The sequence below is a fragment of the Mytilus californianus genome, unplaced genomic scaffold (assembly GCF_021869535.1).
Source record: "Mytilus californianus isolate M0D057914Y unplaced genomic scaffold, xbMytCali1.0.p SCAF_9, whole genome shotgun sequence".
Taxonomy (NCBI): domain Eukaryota; kingdom Metazoa; phylum Mollusca; class Bivalvia; order Mytilida; family Mytilidae; genus Mytilus; species Mytilus californianus.
Genome location: NW_026262745.1, coordinates 45,203,696 through 45,216,925, shown reverse-complemented (window position 1 = coordinate 45,216,925; position 13,230 = coordinate 45,203,696). Strand labels below are relative to the sequence as shown.

Below are 13,230 nucleotides of genomic sequence, written 5' to 3'. Positions count from 1 at the left end.
TGGACAATTGGTAGAGCTCATCATTTTTAACATTTTTCCTCCTTCCAGATTTTCTCTATTTATAATGGTTCACAAAATAATAGACAAAACTTGCATTTTACCCCTATGTTCTATTTTTAGCCATGTCGGCCATGTTGGTTGATGGGTGGGGTCAACGGATACATTTTTTAAACTAGATACACTAAGGATGATTTAGGCCAAGTTTGGTTTAATTTGTCGCAGTAGTTTCAGAGGATTGAAAGATTTTAAAGGGCAATAACTCCTTATGGGGTCAGCTGACAATTTTGGTCATGTTGACTTATTTGTAGATCTTACTTTGCTGAACAATTTTGCTGTTTACAGTTTATCTCTATCTTTTATAATATTCAAGATAATAACCAAAAACTGCAAAATTTCCTTAAAATTACCAATTCAGGGGCAGCAACCCAACAATGGGTTGTCTGATGCGTCTGAAAATTTCAGGGCAGATAGATCTTGACCTAATGAACATTTTTACTCCGTCTCAGATTTGCTCTAAATGCTTTAGTTTCAGAGATATAAGCCAAAAACTGCATTTTACCCCATGTTCTATTTTTAGCCATGACGGCCATCTTGGTTGATGGGCGGGGTCATCGAATAATTTTTAAACTAGATACCCTAATGAATTTAGGCCAAGTTTGGTTTTATTTGGCCTAGTAGTTTCAGAGGAGAAGATGTTTGTAAAAGTTAACGAACGACTACGGACGACGACAACGGACGACGGACGCCAAGTGAAACACTATGAAAATGAATATTTTGTCCTACGAAATGCAGGACTTTGCAAAAAAAAGTATAAAAAGTGAAAATAATTTTCGCGCTAAATAATAAGCCGTACTATCAACAGGTGTAAAAAAGAATATTCCATCAGCAAAAAAAATTCCCAACTCACTGAAAATAAAATTGTCCACTACGGCTATGTAAATTTTAATTATGTATTTAATTTAGCAATTTTTGAGTTTTTGTCATATAAATGGATAAATAACTCAATTCATATTGACATAATATTATTATAATCAATTTTTATTCAATATATGTAACTTCCTTAAATATTCATAACAAAATCCACATTCTTGATATTTAGTTTTATGTACACTTAACCCACACAAGGTCTATATTGAGTATTGGCTGCGTGTGGTCAAAACCTGATTTAACTACATGTAAACATTGATTTTTATCAATGAGATTGTAATAGAGTTTAGTTTTAAGTGTTGAGTATACTTACACCACACCGAGTTTAGCTCAATGTGAACACGGCCTAATACTCCTTAAGAAAGGTAACAATTTGTTTATCTAATTTTTTAATATATAAGTCTCAGAGGTTACAAAGGGAGGTTGAGCTGTAATGCAGCAACACAATTTTATTGACTGACATGTAACAAATAACTTTTATCTATAAAAGAAAATTAATAAAACTTATTTTTAAAATTGAGTGGTAAGATGTAACATGAATAATGTAATCCTTGTGCCAATCTTGTAACCTTTTTTTATATATATGGTAGGTGGTTTTGCTCTGTTTGAAGGCTGCATGGTGACCTGTTATGGTTCATATCTTAGTACTTTGGTCTTTATGGGTAGCTGTCTCATAGGCAATCATACCACATTTCCTTATCTAAATTTTAAAAGGAATTTCTCATAAAGCAGAAAATATAAAATTTCCACAAACAAAGTAATTAGGTACTGACCCTGTTTGTTCACCATACCATAATTCTTTGGACAATGGAGGCCTGCTGTATGGGTTATTATCTTCGTCTCCTACAATCAATACCTGTAAATAGATAATCACTCTTTTACTTATAGATTATTTTTGGTTTTGAAAACAAGTTTGGTGTTTCTCGGCTACAATTTCATTGAATAGCATTAGCACTAAGATGAGATGAAGCTGAGAACTTTCCTTGAGTTTAACAGACCATAGTCAATCTGTTCATTATTTTCATTTTTGACTTCATCCAATTCTCACTCAACTCGACTGACAAAAACCCATTTCATTTGATGAAATTTTAAGAGTTAAAGTTTTTCTTCAAACAAACAAAATAATAAGAATGGCAAAGCTCCTTGTAGTAAACATTTGCATACTTAAATTCTAGTTCTGTCCCAATATTCTGTAGTTATGTACATGGCTTATAGGTTGCACTTTGTAAATACAGCTGTTTCACAAACCACGCCTCTATTGGGGAGATATATAATATTCATAGGTATTTTGTTTTGTTTACCTACTGGTTTCCGGATATGATCTCTATGTTTCATCTCGTAGAGACATAACTTGGGAATGTTACCAGTATAAATACACATGGATAGCGGCTAAATTGAATTCTGGGGAAGACCCACAGTGAAGGGAGGGGTAGTACAGAATTTTAGTATAACTTTAAACTCTTAGAAGTTCGAGGCATATAAATGTTGAAAATATGCCGCACAGCCCTATATTTTCCATAAGGTCTATAAGCATATTTTAACAGTGTTCCAGCTAGGATTTCAAAAGAGCAGGGTGCCAATCCTGAAAAAGGGCATTTAACGCGTGATAATATGAAAAGGGCATGTTTTAATAAAGATTATAATCAAACATTGTTTGTTCATTGAATCACTGGTTATAAATATACAAGAACATTATCATTAGCCCAGAGAAAAACTATCTTTCTACTTTTTAGGCTGAAAACTTATCAAGCAGCTTGTGACACAAGTTTTTTATCATTGCTTGGCACAGTTAAGCTTGATATATGCAGTATGTTTTGAAAAATGTCCTGCTTCATTCTGTTTCTATGGTCTGACACACTTTACAAGTTTCACCTTTCTACCTTTTCTGTGCTTAATGGCAATACAGCACAAAACAGCTGTAAATGCACAATGTTAGGATATAGTGAACAGTGAAAATTTGGATTGAAAATAAAAAATACAGAAAAAGATGACCAAGGCACCCTACCAACCCTGCTACTAAGACCCTCTTTAACTTTTCCCATAACTCGAAACACCTAAACATATAAATTCTAAAGCCAGAAGTATGAAGACATATTTTATAATATCTTAGTAGGTTACTCAATGCTAGGAAAAAATAAGATTGAGTTATCTTTCTTTATTTGGGTGTGCTCCTTCTTTGGAGGATAATAAACAGTACGTAGAAGATGTAAATACGATCAACAATATGGCGGCAGATTTTGTTATTTTCGTATAAAAAATGAAGGCAGTCAATGAAAAATACGTCTTAATTTGCTATTTATTTCACGGAAAACAATAAGAGCAATGTTTTTAACGAGTTGATTATGGTTTTCGACTTTCTGTCAATTACGTTTTCTCCATGAAACTACGGTAAACATTGCTAATTGTGCCCAAGTTGTATGAACATTTCTTAAAGTTCAAAGACAAATGCCGACTGACCGATTCTATTTGAATGAATTAATGTTGATGATCATTAAATGACCCATCCGATAAACGGATTACCTATAACAACAGATTATGACACCTGTTGTAACCGTTGATTAGCTTGTGGTCGTAAACAAAGTCATATACTTGTCGCCAGGTAAATTTTCGTAATTGGCTGATCATATCAATACGAACAAAATAATATACCAATCGATCTTCAAAAAAGGCAGGGCGCCCTGCAAACTGTAAAAAGGGCACAGGGCGGCACTCGGGAAAGGTCGGACGGACCGCCCTGTGAAAACGACCTAGCTGGAACACTGTTTAAGTTAACTATTGATATAACTATCTGGTACCTGAGCTTTATGGTCTCTGAGTCTGATTGCTCTCATTGCACTGTGTGATGCAGTTCCTGCTCCAATCAACAGGTAAGGTACATAGGAAGGTATAACCTGATCATTTGGTGTGGTTGGTTCTGAAATACACATAACAAAAAAGAGATTTTGAATAAATAACAGAATATATGTCATGTAGTCACCAAGCAAAAAAAAAAAAAAAATTAAGATGTTAATATGCACATTTTGGCATGATTAGGCCTTTTATAGCAGACTATGGGTATGGTTTTTACTCATTGTTGAATTCCTTAAGGTTATCAATAGTTAGTTTCATCCAAGTCATTTGGTCCTTGGTGGAAAGTTGTTTCATTGGAAATCAATCCACATCTCATTATTTTTATAAATGGTCTTCACCATAATCAAGTATATAAAATATATGTCAAGCTCTACATCACCCAGGGTCTAGATAAGCTGTTCATAAATTTAATACTGTGGACTAATTTTTATTCGTGGGATACCAATGTTTTCATGGATTTAGTATGTATAAGTTAACCATGAATTCAAAGGTTAAATAAAATTTTCTATAGGCTTACTTGCAAACTTTGACAAAACCACAAAATCAAATATCCATGAAAATACAATTTTTCCTCAATCCACAAAAACTGGTATCCACTAAAAATAAATTAATCCACTGTAGATTACCAAAGTCTTCAATTATAACAAAATCTTTCAAAGCAAAAAAAATCAGTAAGTTGTGACTAAAGACAGTAACTAGCAACAATGAGCAAGGTCCAAATTTGGACCAGTCCCATTAACATTTGGTCTGGTCAAAATAGTCCCTTGAGAACACAACCCTCCATAATTTTATCTAGATCAGCTAAATAAATGATTGATTAGTGTTTGCATCTTGCCAGAACAGTTCAAGTGATACTCTACAACAGGGTCAATAAAAATCATATTGACGATTCATTTATTTTCGTGGATTGAGGGAAATTTGTATTTTTCAAGGATATATTATATGAATCACTATTTTGCCGGTCTAGATACAAGCCTTTAAAAAATGTATACGTGGTTGAACATTAAAATATGAGTTCACATTTAACCATGACATCCACTAAAATTTGTATCCCAGGAATAATAATGAATCCACATTAATTGCTGCAAGGCAGAGATTTTGTTACATGTACATACCCTGTGCTTTTGTTTCTGTTTTGTCTGTACTACTATCTTTATCATCCTTCTCATCATCAAGCGCATAAACAGTAAATTGATTCCTCAGATCTTGTAATTGATGTCTAGCTTTCCATACCTAAAACAGATTATGGGTTTTGCTCATTGTTGAAGGCCATACAGTGACCTATAGTTGTTAATTTCTATGTCATTTGGTCTCTTGTGGAGAGTTGTCTCATTGGCAATCATACCACATCTTCTTATTTTTACATAAAAACAGATTCAAGAGTTATCGGCTGACAAACAGTAACTGGCAATAACGGAAAGTACATGTAGTAAAACTTTTTAATCACTTTCATCATTTGAAAATGCTTTTTTTTTAAATGTTGATCATTTCCCATGATATGCTTGCAAAACTTACACAAACATCAAGAAAATGTAAACATGATTTTCATATACTGTAGATGTTTTTTTAAAAGTACATATTTTAGAGTTATTAATATATCAAAGAAACAACTGGTAGGACCTTCCTACAAACATTGTCATCTGTAGTCAGACAATAAATTAGTAGAGAAACATCAAACATTAGGACAATCAAAACAGGACAAGATGGTTGGTTGAAATGATGGTATATTTCAGTATTCAAGTTATTGGCATTGGAACTTATGCAACAAAACTCAGTAATAAATAAATTTTATAACAAGTATAAATTAACCAATTGGAGAAGACGTTACTAAGTTATAAAACTTGTGTCTGATCCATTTGTCATTTTGAACAATAAAATATGTTTAAACTAACCAATGGGTGTCAATTCTCCAGTGATCATGGATGGGAACCTCCCAATATTTTCTTAATTTTGGAAAATCTTTTCTGTAGACCAGCTCCAAGGAGATCAAATCTCTCATTTTTGGGGAAATTTTCTTGATTCTTCTTTTACACCCTTATTAATTTAGAAGTTGTCATGTAAAAATTTACAAGTTATTTTTAAAGCATTGTTTATTTACCAAATTTAAAGTGCCTATGCCACCTGACATCGTATTTAACCTAATTGACTCATAAATGATAGGCTTTATTTGAGTATAGATTGGTATTTTTTCAAACATTTATAATTCAGCAGCAAAAAGTAGGATAAAATATTGAAAACAAAATGTTAAATTGGTTCCATGACAAATTTCCCTAGAGAGAGAGATCAAACTTAAAAGGTCTGATTAAGCTGATAGTATTGCACTGTACCTATGACTAACCATGTAAAAAAAACAAGGCTAATGAACAAAATGATAAAAATTTAAAAAGTTATCTGATCTACTGTATAAAATATCAAATTACAATTAGCATTTTAAGGAATTGACTTTATTACATTGAAAATAAATGGGGAATGTGTCCATGAGACACAGATGATGCCCCCACTTGCAAATTACGTTATAAAAGGACATAACTCAAGAACTGTAAAAGTGACGCTACCCAAACTTGTACTTGATCTGAGTTTTGTGGTTATAAGCATTATGTTTAAGTTTCATAACATTTGGTTGAGGTAAACTTAAGTTAGAGAACAGAAACGAAAAATTCACCAATTTTTTTCCATTTGTAAAGGGGCATAACTCTAGAACGGTAAAAGAGACGGCACCAAAATTCAAACTTAATCTCTGTTTTGTGGTAATAAGCATTTTGTATAAGATTCATAAAGTTTGGTTGAGGCAAACTTAAGTTAGAGAACGGAAACGAAAAATTCAGCAATTTTGCCATTAGTAAAGGGGCATAACTCTAGAATGGTAAAAGTAGTGGCGCCACCAAAATTTAAATTCGATCTGTGTTTTGTGGTAATTAGCATTGTGTATAAGTTTCATAACATTTGGTTGAGGTAAACTAAAGTTAGAGAATGGAAACGAAAATTCAGCAATTTTTCCATTTGTAAAGGGGCATAACTCTATAATGGTGAAAGTGACGCAACCAAAATTCAAACTTGATCTGTGTTTTGTGGCAATAAGCATTGTGTATAAGTTTCATAACATTTGGTTGAGGTAAACTAAAGTTAGAGAATGGAAATGAAAAATTCAGCAATTTTTCCATTTGTAAAGGGGCATAACTCTAGAATGGAAAAAGTGACACCACCAAAATTCAAACTTGATCTGTGTTTTATGGTAATTAGCATTGTGTATATGTTTCATAACATTTAGTTGAGGTAAACTTAAGTTAGAGAACGGAAAACAATTTCGGGACGTACGGACGGATGTACGGACGTACAGACGGACAAGGGTAAAACTTAAAGCCCCCTCCGCTACGGCGGGGGCATCAAAAGGTTGTTACAGTGTTATTTTAAAACTGAGGAATGATGTATCACAACTTTTGATTTCCTTTCCCCTTGGAATATCTGTCCCTCTTTATATTTGTACTATAATGTTTTTACAGAGTAAGAGAATAATCCTGCTCCAGCGACCATCATCCATGAACTTTTACTAAAACTTCTGTAGTCATGTTGTTGTCTGTCATGGCCACTGTGTAATGTCTTTCTGTGTGATTCTGTATTGCATAAACATCGTATATGTTGATGTCTTTGTTGGGATATCAGTTTCAAGTTTAAACCTACAATAGGCAAAAACACATACCATATATCATGTATATATAGTCGAAATCCGGATATGGTGTACAAAATTTTTTGCACCTCATGTTTGCGGTATACCATCTTTTCCGCAAGTTTATTGTTTTCTGTTTGGTATTAAATTAATATTAAAGATCCATTTTGTTACATCTTGTGATCCGTTTATTTGGCAATCGCCAATGGCAGTCAGCATGGTTTAAGAACATCCGTTGTTCGACCTGTTAGTCAAATGCGTTTTGTTTAAATATATACTTTTTCACTTTTTTGGTCTTTTGGAAAATGTTGTTTGTGCTGTATTTAGACCCCTCTACGAAGAAATTTGTTTTGCATGCACACGTATAAAAATTGCGGTTTTTATCCAACGCAATCATAGGTTTGAACGTTGTTTTCAATTTAGACTTATTTATATATATAACAGTAAGATATCTAAACATATATTTTCAGAGTAAGTTCAGCAATTTTCATTTCAGGATCTAAGTTCAAATAATAAAATTTCCTATTTTTGAAGACATAAGTGTCTAATCATACATAAGGCTAAAAAAATATAAATTTACTTGTTTACTATCTGCTTGCAGTAATAAATAGGGTTGGTAGATAGGTATAATGATTTTATCTTTTAAATATATTACATCGACTATATAGGAAAATATTCTGTACTTGCACAGTGCTTAACCAAAAAATATTTGGATTTTAACAGTGCTTAAACAAAAATGTCCATAAAATTTGTTAGGGTAGGCATGAAAATTTAGGGTTGGTAGGGAGGCAGGAAACATAACCAAATATTTTGGTCTATTATTTACAATTATCTATCATGTACCAGTATATCTAAAGTAAGTTTACTGTGTTGTCATTGAAGCTGTTTTTTTACATAAAAATAAATATTAAAAAGAAGAATGTGTCTGAGGACACGAATGCCCCTGCTCAAGATTTGCAACAAAAATGGGACAGACGGACAGACGGAAAGACAAACGGTCAAAGTTACACTTAATGCCCCCGCCGCTAAAAACTAATCAGGACATGACATCTACATGGATTGTATGTATATTTTAATCACTGCATCTATAAAGGAATTGCCATTGCAATCTATGCCAAAGGATAACTACCTGCAAGCATGAATCAACATACAGAATAATTTAGAAAATGGAACGAGTACCCTTTTCCATCATTAAACAGGAAACTAGGAGAAACTAATACTTACAGAAATTTATCTTTTTTAGTCTGGTTTTCATTAGGACCACCAATACTACAATGTACTACATATCTGGTGGTCCCAGTAAAAATTTGGTGGTTCAGTATTTGTCAAAATATTATTTCCATGCATGTAGGTATGAATATAAGATTAGTCCAATTTGGACAATTATAATATGGTTAACTTCTCAAATATTAATATACATTGTAATCAGGAGCTACATTAAATACCAGACATCCTAAAAAAACAAAACCACTGAAAAATTTTAGTTGGACATCAGGACCACCAATAAACTCACAATTGATGGATGTGGCTGATTTTTGGTGGTCAGGACGGACAGGAAAACCAGTTTTCAGGAACACAGAGAACGAGAATCAAGATGACACAATGATTCAAGATATGAACATAGCTTTTTTAAAATATTCAAAACCTTCTGTAATTTTAACTTACAACTAGTTTGATTTAAACAACATAATTCACATCATGTATAATGTTTAGTTATAGACACATTGAAGTAAACATTCTCCAACATTTGAGCACTTCACAACATTCCATATATGATTGGAAGCTATACCTCTGGCTGCGGGGCAAAGCCAGTCATATGGTATTAATCTTCCAGAGAAACCGGTGTCCAATTTCTGAAAAATTAGTTTTTTAAACATAAAATGGACACACACTCATTTGACAATATTCAGTGCTTTCAATATCTTTCATGTTGACTGGCACTTTTTCCATTTGTAGGTGGTACTTTTCAATATATTTTCCATGAATACTTGATATAAAAATTCTTAAATTCCAGCAGTTCTTATAAGTAAAAAGGAAGGATAAAAGAACTGGTTACCGCCTCCTATTGAATGACCTGAAAATTTAAAATTTCATAGAAAACATTATGAATTATGATGGCATACTGCAATAGACGTGATCGCTATTTGGGAATCTGCCACACTTGACCCGAGAATCTGCAACACTTCAACTATTGACGTCATACAACAATCACTTTTCTTTGTCATGTTTGTGGCATCAGACATTTTCTATTGTGACGTCAAAATTTTAAGGGAACCTTTGTGATGTACAGTAATGACAAACAAATAGTGATAAAGGGTATTGTACTTTTTTAAAATGATAAATCCTGCCATTTGTATCCTTTTTATATGATTCTTTTTATATTGAACAAGTAACATTTAATACATGCATGAGAGTATTCTCATAACAAGTGTCTCAGTACAAGTCTAAAATTGTCTTTTATACCGGTAGTTAAACAATTATATTTTGACACAGGAATAACCAAACTAATTGCTAGCACTAATGCAGATTTACGAAAAAAAAAATAAAAGAAAAAGAAGTTATCATTTATGAATAAAACTTCAATGAAGAAAACTATTGTGTTTATGATATTCATTGTTTTTCCTTAAAATATGTATAAATTTAACAATTTACTTGTAACTAAGGGAATCTAACCAAATGGCTATTAATGCCTGCTGAATATAAATAAAAAGTAAACAATTATAGGTCAAAGTACGGCCTTCAACACGGAGCCTTGGCTCACATCTAACAGCAAGCTATAGAGGGCCCCAAAATGACTAGTGTAAAACAATTCAAACAGGAAAACCAACGGTCTAATCTATATAAAAAACGGGAAACGAGAAACATTGATGAACAACACCAACAAACGATAACCACTGAACAACAGGCTCCTGACTAAGGACAGGTGCAGAAAAATGCAGCGGGTTTAAACATTTTAATAGGCATATTTTTCACTTTTGGGATTACTTTTCTCCTGTCAGCTGAGCCATGCATGTGACTGTAGTTATATTAGAAAGTTTTATTCGTTGTTAGTCTGCCTCCCATCCGTGGTTAGTAAAAATTTCAATAGTAGTTGAAGAAAAATTTACAAATTTAAAATAAACAATCTTTTTGACCATGTTGACAAGCATTTGGCAAGAATATAAATTTTAATACAGTAATCATGGTAATTGAGCCAACATGAACTATGAGTTTTTGATGAAGAAAAAAATCTATTTTGCCCAAACTCAGACTCTTTAAATGTACAATTGTGTAACAAGAAATGGAATTGAAATAAAATACTTTGTTTTTATCCTTTGTTTGCATAAATAGTTGTTTCCTTAATTATTAACATATGCCCGCCCCAGTCTACAATAATCAATGTTTTCACAAAGTTTCTTGAAAAATAAAATGTCTGACTAAGTCTTTGAATTTCTTTACTTATAAATGAAAAATTGCTGTTGCATCAAATTCATAAAATTAAAAATTACCTAGGACGAAAGAGACTTTTATAAACATCCGGACGATTAGATATCTCTTTCGGTGGTTGGGAAAAATGACTTCTACTCCTTAATTGCCCAGTAGCCTGAGCCCTAATTGTTGTCTAATTATAATATCTTTTCATTGATATATAAGATTTACCCTTAGGTCAATAACATGTGATTGATATATATCATGTGTAAGAGGACACAGTATCATAAGCATATACTGTATATTCTAAGGTAAATCTAAAATCAACTAATAAAAACATGGCATTTTCTATTGATGAAGTTGGTTGAAACTTATCTGGCAATAAGAATGGCTAGTGGTACAATCAATTGAACAACCAAACTTTAATTTATACTTTTTGCATATTGGGAGCTTTTGGTGTCTGTAGTTTGGCTGTACATTAAAACATGTAAATAATCACTATAAATCATAAATAATACAGCTAAAACAGGCAACAGTAATCATGCTTTCCAGATGAAGATGCCAAATTAGAATGTGTAACCAGGGTATTTGTTGAATCAGGGTAAAGCCAAGGTCATTTTCTGGGACAATCATTGAATCAACACACTTGCATCACAAATTTTCGTTTGAAAAAGTTTATCATTCATATCTCAATTGAAAACCAATCAATGACTTTATATATTTTGTGTCAAACAATTAACTTTCAAAGAATCATTTCACTTTCAAATCCAATATCAAATAGGAAACCACAAGAGAAAAAAACACCCCCCCTTTTTTAAACAAGTGTTTTCTCCATCTTCCACTGTTGCCATTTGTGTACTCAGCACTTACATCGTAATGAACGACCTGGATCAGATCTTTTTGATAATTTTGCAGTCAGTTTCCCATTCAGGTTTGTTTTAAATAACGTTGAAAATAATAAATTTCGCCGGTACATGCTTTTTTCACAAAATTTATTTGTTTGACAGAAGATGGTTTTGCAAGGGCAATAACTATGTATTAGGCCAAACAAAAAATGTGTGTTAGGAAACTCCGGATGAGACAAATCAAATCAAAAGCTTTATTTAAAGTCGGCATGTCACAAAACAATAACATAAGCCGTATATATAAAACCATGTTAATTCAAAAATATAGTTTCTCTTTATCTATAGTTTTCTACTAGATAATAGCCCAAAACGCAAAATGGGTAGAAAGTATCATAGTTAAGGGCGATCATCTTATATGGAGTCGATTGATTCTGAAGTAACATTTGGTGGCTAAACATGTTTTTTCCGTGTGTAGTCCATAAACCCTCAAGTATACCTGATGAACTGTTCTATTCAGATTTTAGCTAGAGACTATACATAGTTATATCTATAATTAAAATACATTTTATTTTTTAGATTTATGTTCTGATATGTTGATATCTGTGAAAAGTAAAATAAAGAATTTGAATTTGAATTTGAATTTGTCAAACTGTGATATATAATAGGTTTTTTTTTGTGAGTGCTGGATATGTGTTGGAACCTCTTGTTGATTACTTCAATAATAGTTCACCAGGTTATTTGCTACATTTTAGTGTTTTTTCCCTGTTGACGCTAACTATGTTTCTACTGACTTGATTTAATATGCTAGACCCTCTATGCTTTTTATTATTGTTTTTGTGTATGATATTATTTATGTTCTTGTTATGCTGCGTAGTTTATGCGTTTATACTGAGACTACTATAACTATATGTGTTATAGACTACTATAACTATGTGTTATAGACTACTATAACTATGTGTTATAGACTACTATAACTATGTATAGTAGTCTCCGGTTTGTAACTTTGTATATACATAAATGTTCATCATATATATATATATTACAATGTAAAAGGAAATAATGCTATATATAGAAGTTTGTGTGGACTTCTTAGAGCCCATTTTAATTTTTGTTATGTCTCAGAATGAGATATGTGCACCGATTCTAAATAAAATTTACCCACTTAGCATCAGACTTCCATATCATACAGATAATGGTAAATTGTGACGTTCTGATCGTTTTGAGGTGACGGTATTTTTTTCGATCTTGTAGTTTGAAGATAATAACCCAAAACATTATTTAACCCCTATTTTAGCCAGATCATCCATATTTAATACTCGGCTGGCATGGACGATATAAACTTAATATAATTAGGATGAGTTTGGTGAAGATTGGATTAGTGCATGATTTCAGAGCAGAAGATCTTTGAAAAGATCACGCCGATGGACTCCAAGCAATGGTGCTAGTTCAAGTACATTTTTGGTCTTTAATAGGTGAGTTAAAAAGCAATATGCCTATTCATGTAGAAAATCGTAACACAGGCTTTATCCGCAAATA

The 13,230-nt window shown here is 32.3% G+C and overlaps 1 protein-coding gene across 1 annotated transcript in view; it reads right to left on the bottom strand.

Annotated features, from left to right (window-relative positions):
* The window catches only part of LOC127716086 (apoptosis-inducing factor 1, mitochondrial-like), a 36,546-nt gene extending 24,693 nt beyond the window's left edge, over positions 1-11,853 (bottom strand). Inside the window, exons 1-5 of the mRNA XM_052222172.1 lie at positions 11,720-11,853; positions 7,276-7,451; positions 4,893-5,010; positions 3,723-3,841; positions 1,701-1,783 (exon numbers count right to left, since the gene is read on the bottom strand). Coding sequence (XP_052078132.1) covers positions 1,701-1,783; positions 3,723-3,841; positions 4,893-5,010; positions 7,276-7,451; positions 11,720-11,825 — 602 coding nt within the window. The 5' untranslated portion in view covers positions 11,826-11,853. The remainder of the gene's footprint in view (positions 1-1,700; positions 1,784-3,722; positions 3,842-4,892; positions 5,011-7,275; positions 7,452-11,719) is intronic.
* Positions 11,854-13,230: the final 1,377 nt, after the last annotated feature.